This window comes from Epinephelus lanceolatus, chromosome 21, assembly GCF_041903045.1.
Source record: "Epinephelus lanceolatus isolate andai-2023 chromosome 21, ASM4190304v1, whole genome shotgun sequence".
In the NCBI taxonomy this organism is placed as follows: domain Eukaryota; kingdom Metazoa; phylum Chordata; class Actinopteri; order Perciformes; family Serranidae; genus Epinephelus; species Epinephelus lanceolatus.
The window spans coordinates 28,299,841-28,318,005 of NC_135754.1; the positions used below are offsets into that span (position 1 = coordinate 28,299,841).

General features: G+C 43.7%; 2 protein-coding genes across 15 annotated transcripts in view; one reads left to right on the plus strand and one right to left on the minus strand.

The window, feature by feature from the left end:
- LOC117247050 (calcium/calmodulin-dependent protein kinase type II subunit gamma-like) overlaps nucleotides 1–3,847 on the plus strand; it is a 61,740-nt gene extending 57,893 nt beyond the window's left edge. For all 14 annotated transcript variants that reach the window (XM_033611174.2, XM_033611179.2, XM_033611175.2 and 11 more), the window contains one exon: nucleotides 1,157–3,847. The gene's annotated coding sequence lies outside the window, so the exon portion shown is untranslated. The remainder of the gene's footprint in view (nucleotides 1–1,156) is intronic.
- Nucleotides 3,848–10,353: 6,506 nt separating this feature from the next.
- The window catches only part of LOC117246983 (neurotrypsin-like), a 48,823-nt gene continuing 41,011 nt past the window's right edge, over nucleotides 10,354–18,165 (minus strand). The window contains exons 8-14 of the mRNA XM_033611047.2: nucleotides 17,728–17,869; nucleotides 17,213–17,433; nucleotides 15,766–15,907; nucleotides 15,398–15,676; nucleotides 14,224–14,346; nucleotides 13,836–14,104; nucleotides 10,354–13,353 (exon numbers count right to left, since the gene is read on the minus strand). Coding sequence (XP_033466938.2) covers nucleotides 12,776–13,353; nucleotides 13,836–14,104; nucleotides 14,224–14,346; nucleotides 15,398–15,676; nucleotides 15,766–15,907; nucleotides 17,213–17,433; nucleotides 17,728–17,869 — 1,754 coding nt within the window. The 3' untranslated portion in view covers nucleotides 10,354–12,775. The remainder of the gene's footprint in view (nucleotides 13,354–13,835; nucleotides 14,105–14,223; nucleotides 14,347–15,397; nucleotides 15,677–15,765; nucleotides 15,908–17,212; nucleotides 17,434–17,727; nucleotides 17,870–18,165) is intronic.

Consider the following 18,165-nt stretch of genomic DNA (forward strand, 5'->3'; position numbering starts at 1 on the left):
AACTGCAGCAACTCGGGGTTCAGTGTCCTCCTCAAGGACAATTCGACATGCAGACAGGAGGAGCCGGGGATCAAACCACAAACCTTGTAATTAAAAGACGACCTGCTCTCCCTCCTGAGCCAAAGCCACCCTCAACATATGTAGCTAACAGCTAAAAGTTTGCGAGCAGAACTTGTGCTAGTGTACTCAAGTTCCACGTGACATGTATCAGCAGGACTTGCTTGTGTTTCTTGAAGACGTTTCGCCTCTCATCCAAGAAGCTTCCTCTTGAAGACATTGCTGTCGTTCGACCTTCAAGGACAGCAGTGACCTCGTTTTGGTCAGAGAAGACGGATGGTTTGAAAGAGGCCAACTACATCAAATCAGAACGACCATGGTTAAACAGAGGAGGTGGCCTACGACACAACTTACCACTATCTACAATGCAGTCCTGGGATCCCTCCCCAGACAACTTCACATCCACACACATCTGGTCCCATCTAACCCCAACGACACACATGATGGCCAGGTGGGTCAATGACTCACATGTGACCTCAACGACTCTGTAAGGGTTCACACCCACACAGAGTTGCACCAGTCCGTTAGAACTGAAGAAGCCTCTTGGATGAGAGGTGAAACATCTTCAAGAAACGCAAGCAAGTCCAGTTGCCTACGATAAAGCACTTATGATCACCATGACCTGGATGACTGAGAATCTTCACCGACAATTAGAAAGATGCTACAATCACATAAAAGTTCTACACTTAGTGGCTTTAAGTCAAAGCACCAGTAACACCTGCCGTAACTTCAACAGCTACATCATGATACATAATGTAAAGGTCCAGTGTGCAGGATTTAGGGGCATCGTATACGATATTCATAATCACCTGAAAACGAGAGCCGTTAATGTCTACATAGGGAGCGGGTCCTCCTCTATGGAGTCCGCCATGTTGTTCTACAGTGGCCTAGATTGGCCAAACCAAACACTGGCTCTAAATAGGGCCATTTGGGTTTTTGCGTCGGCCACCATAGTTCTCCTACACACTTGGCATACAGGAGAAGTTTCAGTTCCACTGAATGATGCCACTGAATCCTACCCACTAGACCTCTGATTTGAGTTTGTCTTAAAAAGGAAACCTTGTGATCTCCTGTTTCCTCCTCTGTCTCGCCCCCACAGCGGTCCTGAGCCTCCAGTCTACTGGAGTGTGTGTTTTGGGGGGCAGTTTTTTTCAGCGAGCGTGTTTAAGAGGCGCGTCCTCTGCGTGGATTGGCTAGTGCCAGGAGCCCGGCCGGGCGAGATCGCATCCCTCTCCACGATACCAACCAATCCTGTCCCTCCTTTGACCTGCTGGGGGCCGGCTGAACACAAGACACCGCCCCCATGGGATGATGCATGCATCTGGCGCCTGATTGGAGGGCGAGTCTTTGCCCTCTATCCCTCCCCATGGCAGCCATCTTTTTTCTGCCCGCGCGAGATGAGACGTCCTGCGTGAGGAGAGGATTTACAGTTGAACTTGTGACAGTTTATGAGTATGAGTTATGAATATGCTGTGTAAATTATGACTAGATGTACCAGAAACCACCAAAACCCAACCAAGCATTTATATTCACTATCTAATAAGGGAGGAACAGAAGGGAGTATGAGGTTAGCAGCTGAGATTTTGGACACATTTTTTTGGCATTCTAGGGATTACCGGGTAGAACGTGTTGTGCTCGTTACCCGGACGTTGATGTAAAGATGTAGGGAGATTTTCCCCGTCTGACTTCTAGAGGGGGGGAAACATCAAGTCGGCTCAGTCAGAGAACTTGACGACGAGAGAAACTTGATATCAAAAACATGAAGCACCAAAGTGTAGAACTTTAGGCTTTTTATGTGTTTATGTGTTTTCGTTTGTGTGCTTGTTTTTCCGACCGAACGGAAAACCGTGTTGTTGTGGGATCGGGGTGGGAGGGAGTGGGTGGGGGCGTTTGAGTTGTGTTTCTGTTGTGTTTTTAGCGTCCTGTTCCTCTTTGCGTTCCTGTGAATAACCGGAGCCTTTTTTTTTTTTTTTTTTTTTTTTTTTTTTTTTTTTTTTTTTTTTTGTCGTCTGACTGATCCTATATTCAAGGCTCCTTTTTTTTTAAAGCAGCTGAGTTTTTTTGTTTTGTTTTTTTAAAGAAGAGGGATTTTATTGTGCAAGTTTAACCTGCGAGTGTTCTGTTGTCTGTATGCAGTGGAGGGAGAGAGCGCGCCGGGAAAGGCGTCTGCGTTTTGCATGTTTGCCCGCCGCCTCTCCCTCATTCGTCCCTCCCGCAACCTTTTTGTCTCTCTCTTAAACCATTCCCTCTTTTAACCCTCCCTCTCCTTTTTCTCTGCTTTCTGCAAGGGCCTGGTTTGTTTATAATCACTGTGTAAATACAGTGTATGTATAGATATATGTAGAAAAGTGTAATATATGTACATGTATCTAAGAGACACTCATCCTGTGCATCTGGGAACCACCCCATGAACTCTGTGACCCCCCGATCTAGTTTTTTCCTTCAGTTTGCTTTAATTATCCTCCTTAAAATACTTCCTTAAAATATTGGTAGCTCTCGCGACAAACATGAACACTCATGTGGGCTACCAGCTCTAGTCCCGTGGCCGTAAGACTGTTTTTAGAGGCGGGGAATAAAAGAAAATGAAAAAAAAAAAAAAGTTTGACCTCTTTGCCCCAACGAGAGTTTTTAAACATGAAGACCTTCATCATTGTGTCCTTAACTCCTGATCCCACAATGCTGTGAGCCGTCTCTTCATATCATATGCACACACACACACACACACACACACACACACACACACACGCACGCACGCCTGGTGGTGTGTTAAGGCTTTGTAACATATCTGCACCACTGCTGTGTGACCACGGTGCCACCCTTGCTGTGCTGCTTAATTGTCTCCATCCATCCGCGACAGTTGTATCTTAAACCTCCCCCTCCTCCCCCACCTTCCTCTTCCTCCTTCGTGTACCACCAAGCCCACCCCCCTGCTCTTGAGATGTTTATTTGTACCTCTCTCTGTTGTTTCTCTGTTCCCGTGTTACTGGTTTGAGTTTTTTCGTTGTCGTCGCTGTTTGCTGTTAACTTGTCGTTTGGTAATTTGCCGATCTGCCAAGCTGGAGTTCTGCACTCTCCCTCGCACACAGGATTTTAAAAAAAAAAAAAAAAAAGGGAAAAGAGGGAGGAAGAAAAGACAACACAAATTACAGATTGAGTGATCATAGATTGGACTAAATTATTTATTAATGTGATCTACCCTAGGTGGTTTGAAATCGTGCCTGCTCAGTTGAGAGGAGTTTTGGGAGCCAGTGAGAGAAAGAGTTGGTGTGGGTGTGTAGGTTTATTATGACCTACACTGTTGAACCAGAGCGGGAGACCTAGTTATATGCATGTTTCAGTTACGCATTTCTACCATGTACCTACCTGAATACGGATGGAGCCTAGTGTTAATATATATTTGCATCTTTTGAAATAAGAATATCCTCCATCCAGAATGTTGAATAGGTGACATGAAAAATAATAATTTAAAAAATAACAACAACAAAAAAAAGCAAAATTAAAAAAAAAAAAAAAAAAAAAAAAAGGATTCAGGAGCCGTAGCTTGGTATGAGGCCCTCGATGTTAGCGTTTTCCCTGCGTTGTAATGATATACTATTGGGCTGCGCTTTCTCCCCCAGCCTTCCCATGGATGCTGGAGTTTTTTTGCATGATCATGATGTACAATGAAATACAACCATGAATTGACGACTATCAAGTGTTTGTCTGAGTGTTAGTTGGTCTTCATCATAGCTTTGTTATTCTTCAAACTTGGATCTTGAAAGTATTTAATAAAAATACTATTTCAGCACTGGTTTATTTCTTCTCGACTGGTTTATTTCACTGCGGGAAAGATGGTCTTTTGATATAACTGGGCTGTCTGTGCAGTACAAAGACAAATACTTTTCAAAAATGGTAATCAGAGCAAAAAGGGCTGTGGCATTTGCTTTTGTTGAAGAGGTAGAAAACCTGCAACTACCAGAATGCACTGCTCTGCACCTGACCAATAAAAACTCCCACTGGTGGGTGACGTAATGCGAGCATGGCCGTTGTTCCATTGGAAACTCTTGGTGCTTCTCAAAATCAAGGAAGAATCCTTAAACGGCTGAATTTCAAGGAGGCTACATCATCGAATCCCACCAAAGGACTGTTCCAATGTCAAGGATCCTTTGAATGCTGCCAAGGACAGAGTCCTTCCTTCAGAGATTTTTCAAGGTTGTGTGTGTGTATCATCGGCAGACATGAAGTACCTACAATCCGTGGTGCAAGATTTGCCAGAAATAAAGGCAGGGCCTCTTGAATGACTCACACCTGGGCACTCACTAGCCTGCGCCGTGTTTATTCACCAAATGCTAGGAAGGAGTCTTGCCTAGGCTCCAACGGACCCGAATTTGAAGGACCGTCCTACCAAGGAAGCATCCTTGACTTTGAGAAGCACCAAATGGGTACGTTCGAGAATACAGTACAGAGTGCACTCTGTACTGTGCACAACCGATCAAGTGTCGTCCTCCTCTATAAGATTGGTGGAGACAACAGTGAAGTTAATCACGCGTTCACTCCGCTTGGCACTCTGCCGCTCCACCTACCCACACAGAATGCCCAGAGTGCGCTCTGCTGCTTCAGGAGTGTGGTGCTCTGAATAACCGAACAGTTCATTCCAGCGGCGCTCCAAATTTATGAACAGTTCAGTTTGTGCCAGGGTCCTCTCCAGCACTTGGAGTGAGTGTTTATGAACGCACCCTTAATGTTTCGCAAAGTCGGGGTGTTGTTGGAATATACCGTTCAGTTATTCAGAGCACCACACTCTTGGAGCAGCAGAACAGAGTGCCAAGTGTGAATGTGCGATTACCTGAATTCATGTCGAAATAGAAGGCTCTGTTTCTTCAAAAACAACCGTGCTCTCATGTCAGTGTAGAGCTTCAGATTGGATTTACAGGTGCAGGTGTTCTGCTGCTCCAAGAGTGTGGTGCTCTTAATAACCGAACGGTTCATTCAACCAGCACGCCACATTTACAAATACTTTGTGCTAGAGTGCGTTCTGACAGTTGGAGTGAGTGTTTCTGAACGCACCCCATGTGTCCAAGGTGGTGGGCAAACAAAGATACAAAGGCACAATCTGTAGTTCGAGGAACAGCCCTAGAGAAAGTCGTCATCCAGCTGATTTCAGCTGAGAGATGAGCAGGAAGATGTGGGCGCTGGTAAGATGGAGGCAAGTTTACTATAGTTCATTTACACATGCTACCAACATCGTTATGATACAAAGCTGGTTGGAAATCTTCAAAGTATCCCTTTAAACACCTTCTCCTCATGTCTGATTTAGTTATAGTCGTCATACGGAAACATTTTTGTCCCTTCTCCAACAAATATCTTTTTAGAAAGGCATCCCTTCTCTGGTAACATACTCCATCTCTCCCCAGACCAAACAACCTGCCAGAACAGTTTTGTGTTTACCCCGGGTGCTTTTTAACACCACCATCTCTGAACTGTCTCTCACACCAACTCTGGTGCAACATACCTGAACTGTCCGGAAAAAATCCCACACATGACAACCTAACAGACCTTTTTTGGCCTCTGCATTTTTGATCTGTCCAGCCTGGATTTTGAGAATGTTTTATCAGCCTGAAATCACCAAATTTGGAGCTAATAGAGCTTCTGCAACACACATATCTGATTATATAACACTGCAACATTGATTAGTCATGCCGAGTATCTGCTCATGTCCAATTTTAGGAGCCTAGTTTGTCTCAGGTGACATTTAGCATTCAGCTGTTACAGGAGGAAAAAAAGGTTTAGATTTGAGTAAAGGAAACGCTAATAAAACTGGACCATGTTTCTGTGGTTGGCTGGATTCTCTGAACACCAGCCGGTATCACAGCTGGCATAATATTTGCCCTCCATACTTGTCTGTCATCACATGAAGTCCGATTAAGCCCTGAATAACGTTGCATATCCTCCAGGGCCATTAACATACACACAGGATAAAATAATCACTGCTGTCCATTCAACAGCTCGTGCATCGCCCCTTCTCACCACTTCAGCCTTTGTACTGTCTTCATCGGCTCCTATTTTAGCTGCAGCGAGCACTGTGAAGTGTTGAGTAATGCTGCAGCCTTATTTAAAAAGGTTTTGTGGTGTTATTTATGATGGTCCCGGTTATTTTAAGGAGTGTGTGTGTGTGTGTGTGTGTCTGTGGGATGTAGGACAGCTCCCCCTGGTTCCTCTGCTTTCTGTGTGATTAATGAGGAGAGCTCAGCAGTTGGTTAACTCCGACGCTTGCACTTACTTTCTCAAAGACACAAAAAGGGAGAAACTCTTGAGGGAATGTGTCTTGTTAGCTCGCTCTGACCTCCGACTTTTCGTGTCAATGAAATTAGGAGAAAAGCCGACCCAGAACGAGTCTCTTGAATCTAAATTACTTTTGACTTTGTGGAGGTCTTAAAGGACGGGCTCCCTTGTTTTTTTTTTGGTTTGTTTTTCATCTCAGAGCAAATACAAATGTTTCCTGTTTATTAATAAGCAGGCACAGAACCACCTCTCCGATAGCGTTTGTTGTCCAGTGTCGTCCTCAGAAACAATCAAGAATTCATTTCCGCCATTCTCTAGAAAAAGGTAACCCCCTTTATGACCACAGTGTACCCATCTTCTGATGGCTGCTTCCAGCAGGATAACGCACCATGTCACAAAGCTCACATCATCTCAAACTGGTTTCTTGAACATGACAATGAGTTCACTGTACTCCAATGGCCTCCACAGTCACCAGATCTCAGTCCAATAGAGCACCTTTGGGGTGTGGTGGAACGGGAGATTCTCATCAAGGATGTGCAGCCGACAAATCTGCAGCAACTGTGTGATGTCATCATGTCAATATGGACCAAAATCTCTGAGGAATGTTTCCAGCACCTTGTTGAATCTGTGCCACAAAGAATTAAAAACGGGGTCCAACCTGGTACGAGCAAGGTGTACCTAATAAAGTGGCCGATGAGTGTATACTCACAATAGGCTATACATTTCTCTGTCACTGTTATTCAGTACTTCGGTTATATTTATGATTATTTAATTAAACAATTAATATTCCTTTTATTCCTAATCAACTAGTCGTCAATCACCTGAATGTGCTGTCATCCTTCAGTGTGACTTCTCATGGTCGATGTGATGGATCTTGCACTGCAGAGGATTGTGGGTCAGAACAGTCAGAAAAGCATGCTGGCTTATATACTGAAAAATCAGACCGGGTGTTGTAGAACATCTGGTGCTTTAGACACACTATGTACTGGGACAAACTAAATCTTTTTCTGGCACTCTTTAGTGTGGTAGTACAGGTATTGGAGCACACAGATTGACTTTACACTGTGTTCAATTTCTTGAGCAGGGGCGCCATCTTGTGGTGAATGTGCTGTGTTACCTCTGCCTGCCACAGTGATCAAGCAACTGTTTGGACAAACTATAAGGAGTGTAAGGATACATTTATCTGGATCAATACACTGATTAAAGAATGCAATATTATCCATGTGTTTTTTTACTTTTTCCAGCTGTGCCTTTGTGGCTTACAAGCAAACACCAATAAATTTAAATAAACCAAACGCATCCGAGCTTTCAGAGTGTGATTGCTGTGTTCACACCTGCCCAAACGAACCGCACTCAGGGGGCAAACGAACTTGAGTTCAGTTGAAGCGAACCAAACAGGGCAGCTGTGAAAGCACCCTCACATGTACTCACCTGAGGGTGTGAACACCGCTCCAGCACGTCCTCTGCAAACTTAAATTACACAATGAGTCATCAGTCATCCTGCTCAGACGTCATCTCGTCCATCGTCTCAACTCTGCACAGCTTCCTCTTCCCTTTGTGACGGTCCTGCCACCCCTGATGATGATATGCTGAGGATCCAGTTTTAGACAGATGTGACTTAACCCTTTAAGAACTGGCTCACACAACAATATTGTAAGCTTCAATTAGAAGCCCAGGCTATTATTTGCTTAAAGCACTGAAATCACCAGGCCTATATTTGGGACAGGCCTTTAATTTCTTTAACGCAAAACTGTTGCTCAGCAAGATGGGAACTATTATTTGAACCAGTATGAATATTGTATAAAAATTAGGCTTCGAATAACGTGTGTTATGTTATGACACTTGTCTCACGGCACTGACACTTTATCCTGTTCAAACAATATTGATAACTTGGATTAATTTTTAGTCCTGCCGTTTGTCAAACCTTCGTATGTTCATACATCGGTAGCTGCAGCTCATCTCTCAGATATCTTAAACATATTTCCGAGCCTTGTCCCAAAAGCCGACTCATTCATACTCATTATAAATCACTTTGTCTACAGTTTTCAATACAAACTAGTGGATCCACTGCAGCAGGAGGATCCTCTGATCCCCCATCTTCCAGAGGGGAACCCGTCCAAACAAAAGAAAAGATTAACATGTCTCATGAGTGACTGAGAGCAGCAGCTAAGCAGATTTACTTTTATTTACTTGGAGGCAATTACATGTTTTGTAAGCCAGTCAGAGCTTTATGAGTGAGGAAAACGTCAGCTGACCCTTTCCGTATCGCAGACTTACCGTAAGTTTATTATTGGATAAGAAAGAGAAGAGAGGCCACACCAACACTGAATGTTTCTTCTTACCAGGTATATGTTTTAATACTCAACCATGATTCAGCACATTACACTGAGGAACAGCTGGTGGGTTTAACACAGGTAAAGCAGGCCCTAAACACTTTACGCTGCCCCGTCACCGTCCAGCCACAGACACACAGTATTTACATTAACCTACAGGATCTGCATGGTAAAACATCAATTCTCAGGGAGGGAGGAAGGAGCAGTGATCGGCTCCAGTTTATGTACAGGATTATAACAACAGTCCAGTTGCAGGTCACAAGATGCTTTCACGACACAATGGTTCACAGTACATCAAAGCACAAGTCAAGTCCGTACACATATAGCAACAGTATAAAAAGAACCATCAGGGCCACGTTATCCAACGAGCGGCGGCCTCGTTAAAGTGGAGCAATGTCGCCATCTTCTGGTGAGATCGCGCATCTGCTCAGAGTACAACAGAACGGACAACATTTAACTTCAAGAGTTCGGCTATCTAATTCAGTCAAGAATGAATGCAGTTACACACACTATCTAGTCTCAGGAAGAGAAGCTATCTATCCATCTATCTATCCATCTATCTATCCATCTACAGCCGTCTGCTGGAATCAGTACAAAAAGAGATTTTACCACCCGACAGTCGGCTTTGATGGCTTTGAAAGGAGAGAAGTATCCTGTACAGTGTAAAGGACCATACCAGTGTTGTTACAAGTTTTAGCGCCTTAACGACAAACCTATGTACATTAATCCAGCTGCCGCAGTGGAGGTGTTTCAGTGTGTATTTTTCCACGAAGCCACTGTTTCCCTTTGGGATAGAAATCAATTAGCAGACTCCTGCTTGAATTGTATAATCCATCACGTCTGCAAAATGTCTTGCTCCATTACCGTTGTGAGGTAATGCAGATTAACTGATGTGAGAAGGAACGCACTGCGGTACCTCTAGATAACAATGTGACTTTGACTAAAATGATGCAGATGTGACATTTATGGTGATGGATAACACACATTTGAAGCGTCTGTCAATGGAAACCAACAGCTTCCTGGAAAGTCAGGGAATACTTTAGGGTTTAGTTACGGACATATTAGAAAAGCTGCAGCTCTCTATTAAAGCTTTTGGTAACACTTTGTTCGGTCAGTCTGCTTACAGATAGATTATAGAGCATCTGGTTTGAACTTTATTTTTATTGGTGTTTTTCCCATTGTTTTGTATATTGATCAAGTCGCAGTCTTAAAGGTGATTTTCTCCATACAGTGAATTTGGTTAATAACTCCAATCCAGTCGTCCTTTGAAGAGGGCTCATCTGTGGCCTCCTCATGTGATGGCTTTCTTGCTCGCGGCGGAAAGTACTTTGTAAAGGTGATTGTCCAGGGTTTAGCCCAAGTACAATATCTCAAAAGAACAATCAACTTTTAGTTCAAAGATTATTTCTTTGGCAATCTGTTACCAAAACGAAGAACTTCTTGGTCATCCCCAAACAATATGAAAATGGTTTGCCATTGATTTACCGCCCAGACCCAGCTGTATAAATTTCAGTTTCTCTGGTTCTCTCTCCCATTTCTGTTTGACCTGGGCAGTGGAATCATTTTTGGAATTTGTAATCTATTATATATTTGTGATACAAGATGTTTCTTGTCTTTATTCTTCTAACATCAGTGAATGTGTTAATCAAATTGGGTTCATTATCCTCTGTAACATTTCAACAGCATATTGCTCATTCATTCATTTTCCGTAACCGCTCATCCTGTTAGGGGTCGCGGGGGGCTGGAGCCTATCCCAGCTGACATTTGGTGAGAGGCAGGGTACACCCTGGACAGGTCACCAGACTATCACAGGGCTGACACATAGAGACAGACAACCATTCACACTCACATTCACACCTACGGACAATTTAGAGTCACCAATTAACCTGCATGTCTTTGGACTGTGGGAGGAAGCTGGAGTACCTGGAGAAAACCCACGCTGGGAGAACATGTAAACTCCACACAGAAGGGCTCCCCCACCCTGGGGTTCGACCACAATTCAACCGTTTCTCTTTTTTCTGTAGATGTTTAACAAATTATAAAGTATGTGACAGTACATGACCACACTGACATGTTCTCAGAAAAAACTAACAGGCTGTTGAAATGTTACAGACACTCTATAAACTCTGTAGGCGGATGATTCAAATAAAGTGTTACCAGACATTCTTACTAAAGGGATTATTTAAGTTTCAAGTAACGACTTGTTTTATAGCTCAGTTTTTAGCCTTTAACAACATTTGGGTTGCCAGGTTGTGAAATATCTCTCCGGTAGGTGAGTCATTAAAAGTCAGTGTCTTATGTCTAAAACAGTACGTGAGATTTTACAGTAGCCGTACTTTGAAACCAACAGTTAGTGTGACGGGTGTCGTGATATATACAGTGCTGACGATAACTGTCAACTTACCCAGGATATCTTGTCGTTATCTGGCTCGACCAGCACGGTGATTTATCCCGGTAAAAAGAGAACCACCTTCGTCACCTCGCTAATTTTCCATAGATACCACAATATCTTTATTGTGAACTCTTCTGGCCACGATTATCGTGTAGTGAAATCTGATATCATGTCAGCCCTGGACACTGTGCCGGCATCAATATCCCACAATGCAATGCAGTCGTCAACAATGTTCAGACAGCAGCTGAGTTAACTCTGTAAGGTCGTTAACACTTCAGTTTAAGTGTACGTATAAGATTAGCTACACGTAATGTATTTTAGAGTATTTTTTAAATTGCCGGTAGAGCTGAGGTTGGCATGAGTTGCCATGGTTACATGTCTCCAACCGCCAAGGGGGCTCTTAGGAAGTGATGTGCCAGTGTGTCGGAAAAGATACATACTGCGGTTTATCCAGAGAGAATTTTTTTGAAGGAAGTATGTAGTGCATATGTTCCGATTTCTGTCGCAGTGTTCCTTTCTAATATCGAAGCTAATAATATAAATGTTAAAGATATACTCCTCCTAAAATCATCACTCATGACCCACTATAAGTGTGTGTACCGTAAGGTGCAAACATCCAAGAGACACAGCACCGAAAAACACAAATATAGCGCGGCAAAACGAGAGCGAATCTGGGGTTGGCGAGGATGTTTCCGAACAATAATTGACAATCATGCAAAGTGTACCTTTAATAACAAAGTTCTGTTTCTGATAAGCAAAGAGCTTATTAAACCATCTGTGATTATAAACCTGGCAACCCACATGTTTAATGCTTACAGCTGATCTATTAGATACTAGTAAACAGTATATTACCATTAATAGATACCCAGTACACCTTAGGTTGAGGGCACAGATGTGTTTGAGGGTTGTAGGTGCTGCTGTGTGACGATTCGAATTAACTTTGGGATTTAAAATAGCCAGCAGCAGCAGTGTAAAGCATGCAGCATGGGAACAGTAAAACATGATGAGTCACTGGTATGGTCCCAAGTTAAATAGCTTAGTCATGGGTCTAAACAGCACTTTCACCAGTAAAGGTATAAGACAACAGCCTGAAGAGACGAGCCCTGTTGGAAAAAGCGACATCGCCCACATGTGATGCAGGAGTTTAGGGTTTGATCTGTGTTAATAATCTCAGAGGGACGATGATGATCGAGATGTTCTGGTGGTTAGTTTGTCGGTTTTTGTTACTAAACACACAGAGGATGCACATTAATAGGTGAATTTTAGCATAGATTCTTGTGTGACCGTCTCAGAAATATTTCCCCAGAATATTTGAAACACTATTGTCCTTAAAATACATGCCATGCTGATTTTTTTGATTTTCAGTATCAGTGAAAAAGGCCCCGATCAGCATGCCAGGCTCAACCTAAACGCTGCCGACTCTGCTGGTCGTCGCTCTGCCTCTCAACAGGCTGTAACTCACACGTAAAGCACCACAAATCACCCACGCACACGGTCATCCCGGCAGCTCGGGGGAGGTCTGCCCACACTGCTGTACTCATCCGACGATTAGCAACCGCAAACACAACACGGAGTTCTGATTTGAAATGAGCACAGAGACGGCCGTTTGTACAGACCTACGTTAGGAGCGTCTCGCTTTTCTTTAAAGTTAACCTTCGTCTTCTTCTAACTCTCCTTCCTCCTCCTCAGGCGGTCACATGGCACAGATGGTAAGCCAATGGCACGGCCTCGATCAGACCAGAATCTGTGTGTTTGTGTCGGCGTCCCCTACACGCTGGGTGTGTGTGCTTTTAGTGTGTGTGTTAGCGTGCTGGTTGGTGTGTGAGTGATGAGTGTGTGTGTGTTTGATATAATTGATTTCATTTGTTTCTTGTTGATCATGTGTGTGTTTGAGCTTGCCGTGCACGTGGACGTATTCGTCCTCACCCTCGCCGTGTGTGAGTGTTGGGCCATTGTCAGCGCGCGTCAGATCTTCTTGTGTGTGTGTGTGTGGTTCCTCTGGGTGTGCTCGTGTGTTGATGACCTCCTCGATCCAGCTCCTGAAGCGGCTGACACGAGTGTAGAGCGCGGGAGAGGAGGGGTCGGCGCAGCCGTAACCCCCGGCAACAACCCCGGTGAGGACCCATCGGCCCGTCTCCCCCTGACACAAGAGCCCGCCTCCAGAGTTGCCCTGACAACTGTCGCCATGGAGGAGGCTGGTGTCTGGAGGACTGCCGGCACACAGGGTGCCGTGGCTGGAGAAGCTGTCGCCATAGCGCTTCTTACATTGCCATGACGACATCAAAGGGACCCAGGATGCAAGGACTGAGTCTAGGAGAGAGGGTGAGATGATTAAAGGAGTGACATGTCAGAAAGGCTGAAACATAAAGTTGCTTTACAACAACAACAACAACAACAACAACAACAACAACAACTGACTGTGTCGTGTATGACTACTGATCAATCGTTTAATCGCTCATACACATGCCGCATCTTTTACCGCCTGGAAAATGCGAGGTCGGTTGCTGGGTGCTACTCTTGTGCCAACTTTAAAGGAAGCAGATGTACCTGATGTTGCTTAGCAACCACAACCAGCTGTGTGTGATAGCCTTGTTACCAGAAATACCAAGTCTGGAGCTGATCTTCTTACAGCTGTTGTTTTTTTAGTGTATTTTAAAACGTTATCCGTCGCACGTCTGTGCCCCGTGTTCTGCAGCTGTCGGCTCTATGAGGCTGTACTTGGACACATAGGTGCTGCTAGCTAAATGCTAACGTTAAAAAAGACATGGTACACTACAGAGAAAAACACATACCTGGTCCTGACCAGCCAGTGGTTACCATGACGACACAAGAAGACGGAGAACTTCCCACTGATGCTGCGTCAGTGGCAGGAAGGCATGCTGCGTTGGTGTTGTGCTCAAAGGTCAGACAGTGACCCTTGGTGCTGGGTAGCTTCAACAGAGCCAGATCATGACCTCCACTCTGACCCTTGAACTTCCTGTGGACCACCATCTGCTCTGGGGTCAGAGTCTGCTCTGAAGCCCCGACACGTACCATGTACCTGGACGGGTCGCTGCCAAACCTGCAGGAGAGAGGAGACAAGAAAACGTGGTGGATGGAGTTACAATTCGTGGTGTTCGCTGGTCCCACTGAAGACGCCTCCAGTGTAGGAAGTGACATGTAGTTCAGCGCTGGATTTACCTGCTGACACAGTAAGCAGACGTCAGGGCCCAGCAGGGGCTGATCAGAGTGCCGCTACAGAGAGGACTCTCATCCTGCTCTTGAGACTGGAGCCACACTGACACCTGCCATGGCCACGTGGTCCTGACGGAGGACAGACAAAGATCTCGATCAGTCTCGATCAATAACAACCACCTGTAGAGTTGTTGTCACGGAAACTCATTCTTTCATTTTTTATCTAAAGTTTGAAGATAAGGTGTCCGTGAGATCGTAAATGTTCCTATTCTAATAATTTTTATGACTTTTTTAAGGCTTAATATAGGATTTTTTTTCACCACATTTTTATGACACACTATATTATGAATTTTCAGTCACGTTTTTATTACTTTACCATGACTTAATGAGATTTTTATGACATACTATACAATGTTTTTTAATTACATTTTTACTACAAATTAATCTATGACCTCTTATGACATTTTTGACATACTATACTAAGACTATTTTTAATTCACTTTTTTTACATACTATCCTACAACATTTTTTCTGACATTTGTTCATCACAATTTAATTACAATTTTTTAAATCACATTTTTTACATATTCTACAATAACATTTTTGTAATCACATTTTTATTACATACTGTGACTTTCATATTTATTACGCACTATATATATATATATATATAGATGACATATAATTACGTTTTTATAGAAAAAAACTACATTTTTACGTCTATTTCACAGTATTTTTTACTTTTTAATGAATTTTTCTGACATCACATAATCATTACATATTTTACTATGACTTTTTTAATCTAATTGTTTATTACATACTAAATGGATGTTTGATATAAGATTTTTTTTGACATACTATGCTCATTTGTATTTAATACTATGCAATTACTTTTCTTAATCACTTTTTACTGCATGCTATACTGACATTTTTGTGGCAGGCTACACTCTGACTATCACGTCTCATATTATACTTACCACATTTTGTTGCACAATAATGAAATTTTAATCACATTTTAATTGCGTACTGACTTCTTTCCTAATATTTTTGACACACAATATGACTCTTATCAAAAGTCAGTACAGGTCCACACCGATGAGGCTTCTCTGTCAGTTCAATTACCAGAACAAAGCCACAGATTTGGACAGACTGTACCACCAAATCATGTCCTAAATCCTACCTGAGCATGCTGTCCTGCCCTTGGTTCCTCCTCTTGCTCTCCTCCTCCACCAGCTTCCTCAGCCCACAGCTCAGCTCTTGAGGCTTGGCTTGTACCGCTGACTTCTGCGGCGTGACATCACACCTCACCCCTGCATCCACCCTGCGTCTGCAGCCCTGGATGCTCTGGCCCAGGGAGGGACACTCTCCCAGGAACTCCTCCTTCCCTGTGCACCTCACCTGGTCCAGGTGGATGGGCCCCTTCCCCTGCCCAAACCCTCCGGCCGCTACCGCCCCACCACTGAGGAGGGAGAGAAATGTGATTTTTTTGTGTGTACATTTTTATAAAAAATGTGACTGTCTGTCTCTGTCATGCATATAAACATTAACCTGTGTCCAAGCTGTCTGCACACCACCACTGCATTCAGGTCGTTCCAGCCCGAATCACAAATACTTCCCCAGTCACCATGGAGATACACCTCGACTCGACCCTCCTTTCTGCTGCTGCCACCCACAAGACGCACCAGGGGACCTGACAGGAAGAGAAAAAAACACAACTCTCATTCATATTCATGTCGGTGCACCTACATACTCCAGTCTGCACTCACTGAGAGTTATATGACCACTGACAGTGTTAAATGTCATCTGCAGCCTGGTGTCTCTTTATCCAGCCTCTATTCTCATTCTAATGGACCGAGTGTCTACAGGAGGCACAGTAAACACCTCTTTATTCTCTCTGCTGTCAACATGTGGCATTTAAATTCTTTGGAGAGCGAGAAACACAGATGTTTTCACACTGAGGTAATGATACAGCCCCACAAAAGGAGACAGAAGCCTCTCACAGATAAATAGACGAGACAGATAGAAACATTTTTTACATTGTGTTCGTTATTTATATCATAGAATTTTGTCTTAAACGGAGTCTGATGTAATTCCTGCAGGTTTATTAAAGTAAACAGCTCACAGCCTGGCGTTAGACCAGCGCTCTGCAGGAACAGCTTGCCCTTTTCGTACAAGATTAATTGCAGTTGCACAGACACCAAACTTCTGCAGTGCAGCACAATGAGCCTCTTCCTTTGTTCTTACTACAGTTGCTTTCTAATTAACAACAACTCACAAAATATTACACAGCAGTCTGGTGTGCTCTCAAACAACGTGTATCAAAGCCAGCGTAGTTTCCCTAATTGTGGCACTGCAAGGCAAGGCAGCTTTATTTATATAGATGCAGCTTCAAAGTGCTTTATAGACATTGAAAATATGAAAGTGTGAACATGTGCACAGATTTTGAGGCGAAATGGGTATAATTTTAATAAAAATAAAGCCATAAGTAAAACGCAATAAACGTTAGCCCCCCCTCCCAAAGGAGCCCAGTCTGCTCTGATTGGTCAGCGTTTTCAGGTCTTCCACACCTTTGTCGCGTAAATGATTATAATGGAAAACAGCAGCACTTTCTACCACGTAAAGCAGGAATACGATCCGAAATTGTGGAGAAATTAACAACATCCGCAACCAAGATTACACGTTTCCCTGATGTTAGCATGTGGCTACATGTAGCAGTGTAGGCTATGTGATTTAATCACTTTTAGTAGCGTGTCTGGAGCACATGACCACATACAGAAATCAGTCCAGCTAAAAAAAAACTGTTATAAACAGAGTATTCAGTCTGACGCCCGAGGTTTTTGCTCACAGGGATCTGCCTTGTTGCTCATTGTAGCTTCAATTCACACTGTAATCTATTCAAACTAACCGTAAGGTTGGGGCAGAGAGCTTGTGACTAAAGGGTCTATTTTAAGAGGCAGGTTTTAGGTCTGGGTCCTCACTCATCCTCATCTCTCACCTGTGGAAGGTGCGATAACCGGCACGTCATTGGTTTCTTGGCTGGCTCGGCTCCTGCAGCGAACGCCGACGTCCTCACTGTGGGAGCAGTCAGTCCGGCCCCAGATCCCGTGTGGACAGTCCAGCAGGGAGGTCTCTGATCCCTCACAGTGGACGTCGTCCAGGAGGATCAGCCCAACGCCCTCGCCGAACGCCCCGTCCGAGACGACCTCAGCGTGGCCCCTGAAGGTGGAGAAGAGGTTTTATATCCTGTTTGTAGTTTCTCTTTATTCAGAATTTGAAAGTAAAGTTATGCAGATACTCAAAGTTTTTTGTTTAGCTTAAGTAATACACAGTTTCATAACATAAAGTGTGTTCATCATACCAATGAAATGTCAGTCATTATATTTGGTCAAAACAACTCTGTTGACTCAGGTAAGATTCATCAGATTAACTACCAGACTAATCGCTGCAGCTCTACATATGGAAGAGGACTGATGTGTGCTTAGCCGTACATCTCTTTGGGTGTTTCCATACCTGTAGCCCAGCTGTCTACACACCACCTCTGCATGCTGCTGGGTCCAGTGGTCGTCACACACTGTCCCCCAGTCGCCGTTATGGAAAACTTCGACCCGACCTTCCCATGGACTGTCTCCTCCAACAAGACGCACCACACCATCTAAAACGGTTTCATATTTCTGTGATAAAGTCTGTAAATGTGATTAAGGGCAGATATACTTGATGCACTTTATGCAACCATGGGGCAAGATTAATTTTTTATGGATGCTAACATTAATCTATCATTTTCAGATCAATTATTAATCTTAGTCTGATGTATAGTGGCTGTTGATTCATGCCAGTGGATATGTTACCCTTCAGTTCCCATAAAGAGGAAGCTGCTGCTTCATGCAGTAATCATTTATTGATGTTCAGGGGCTATAAATAGCATGTTGAAGCCTATCAGTGTGTACAGAA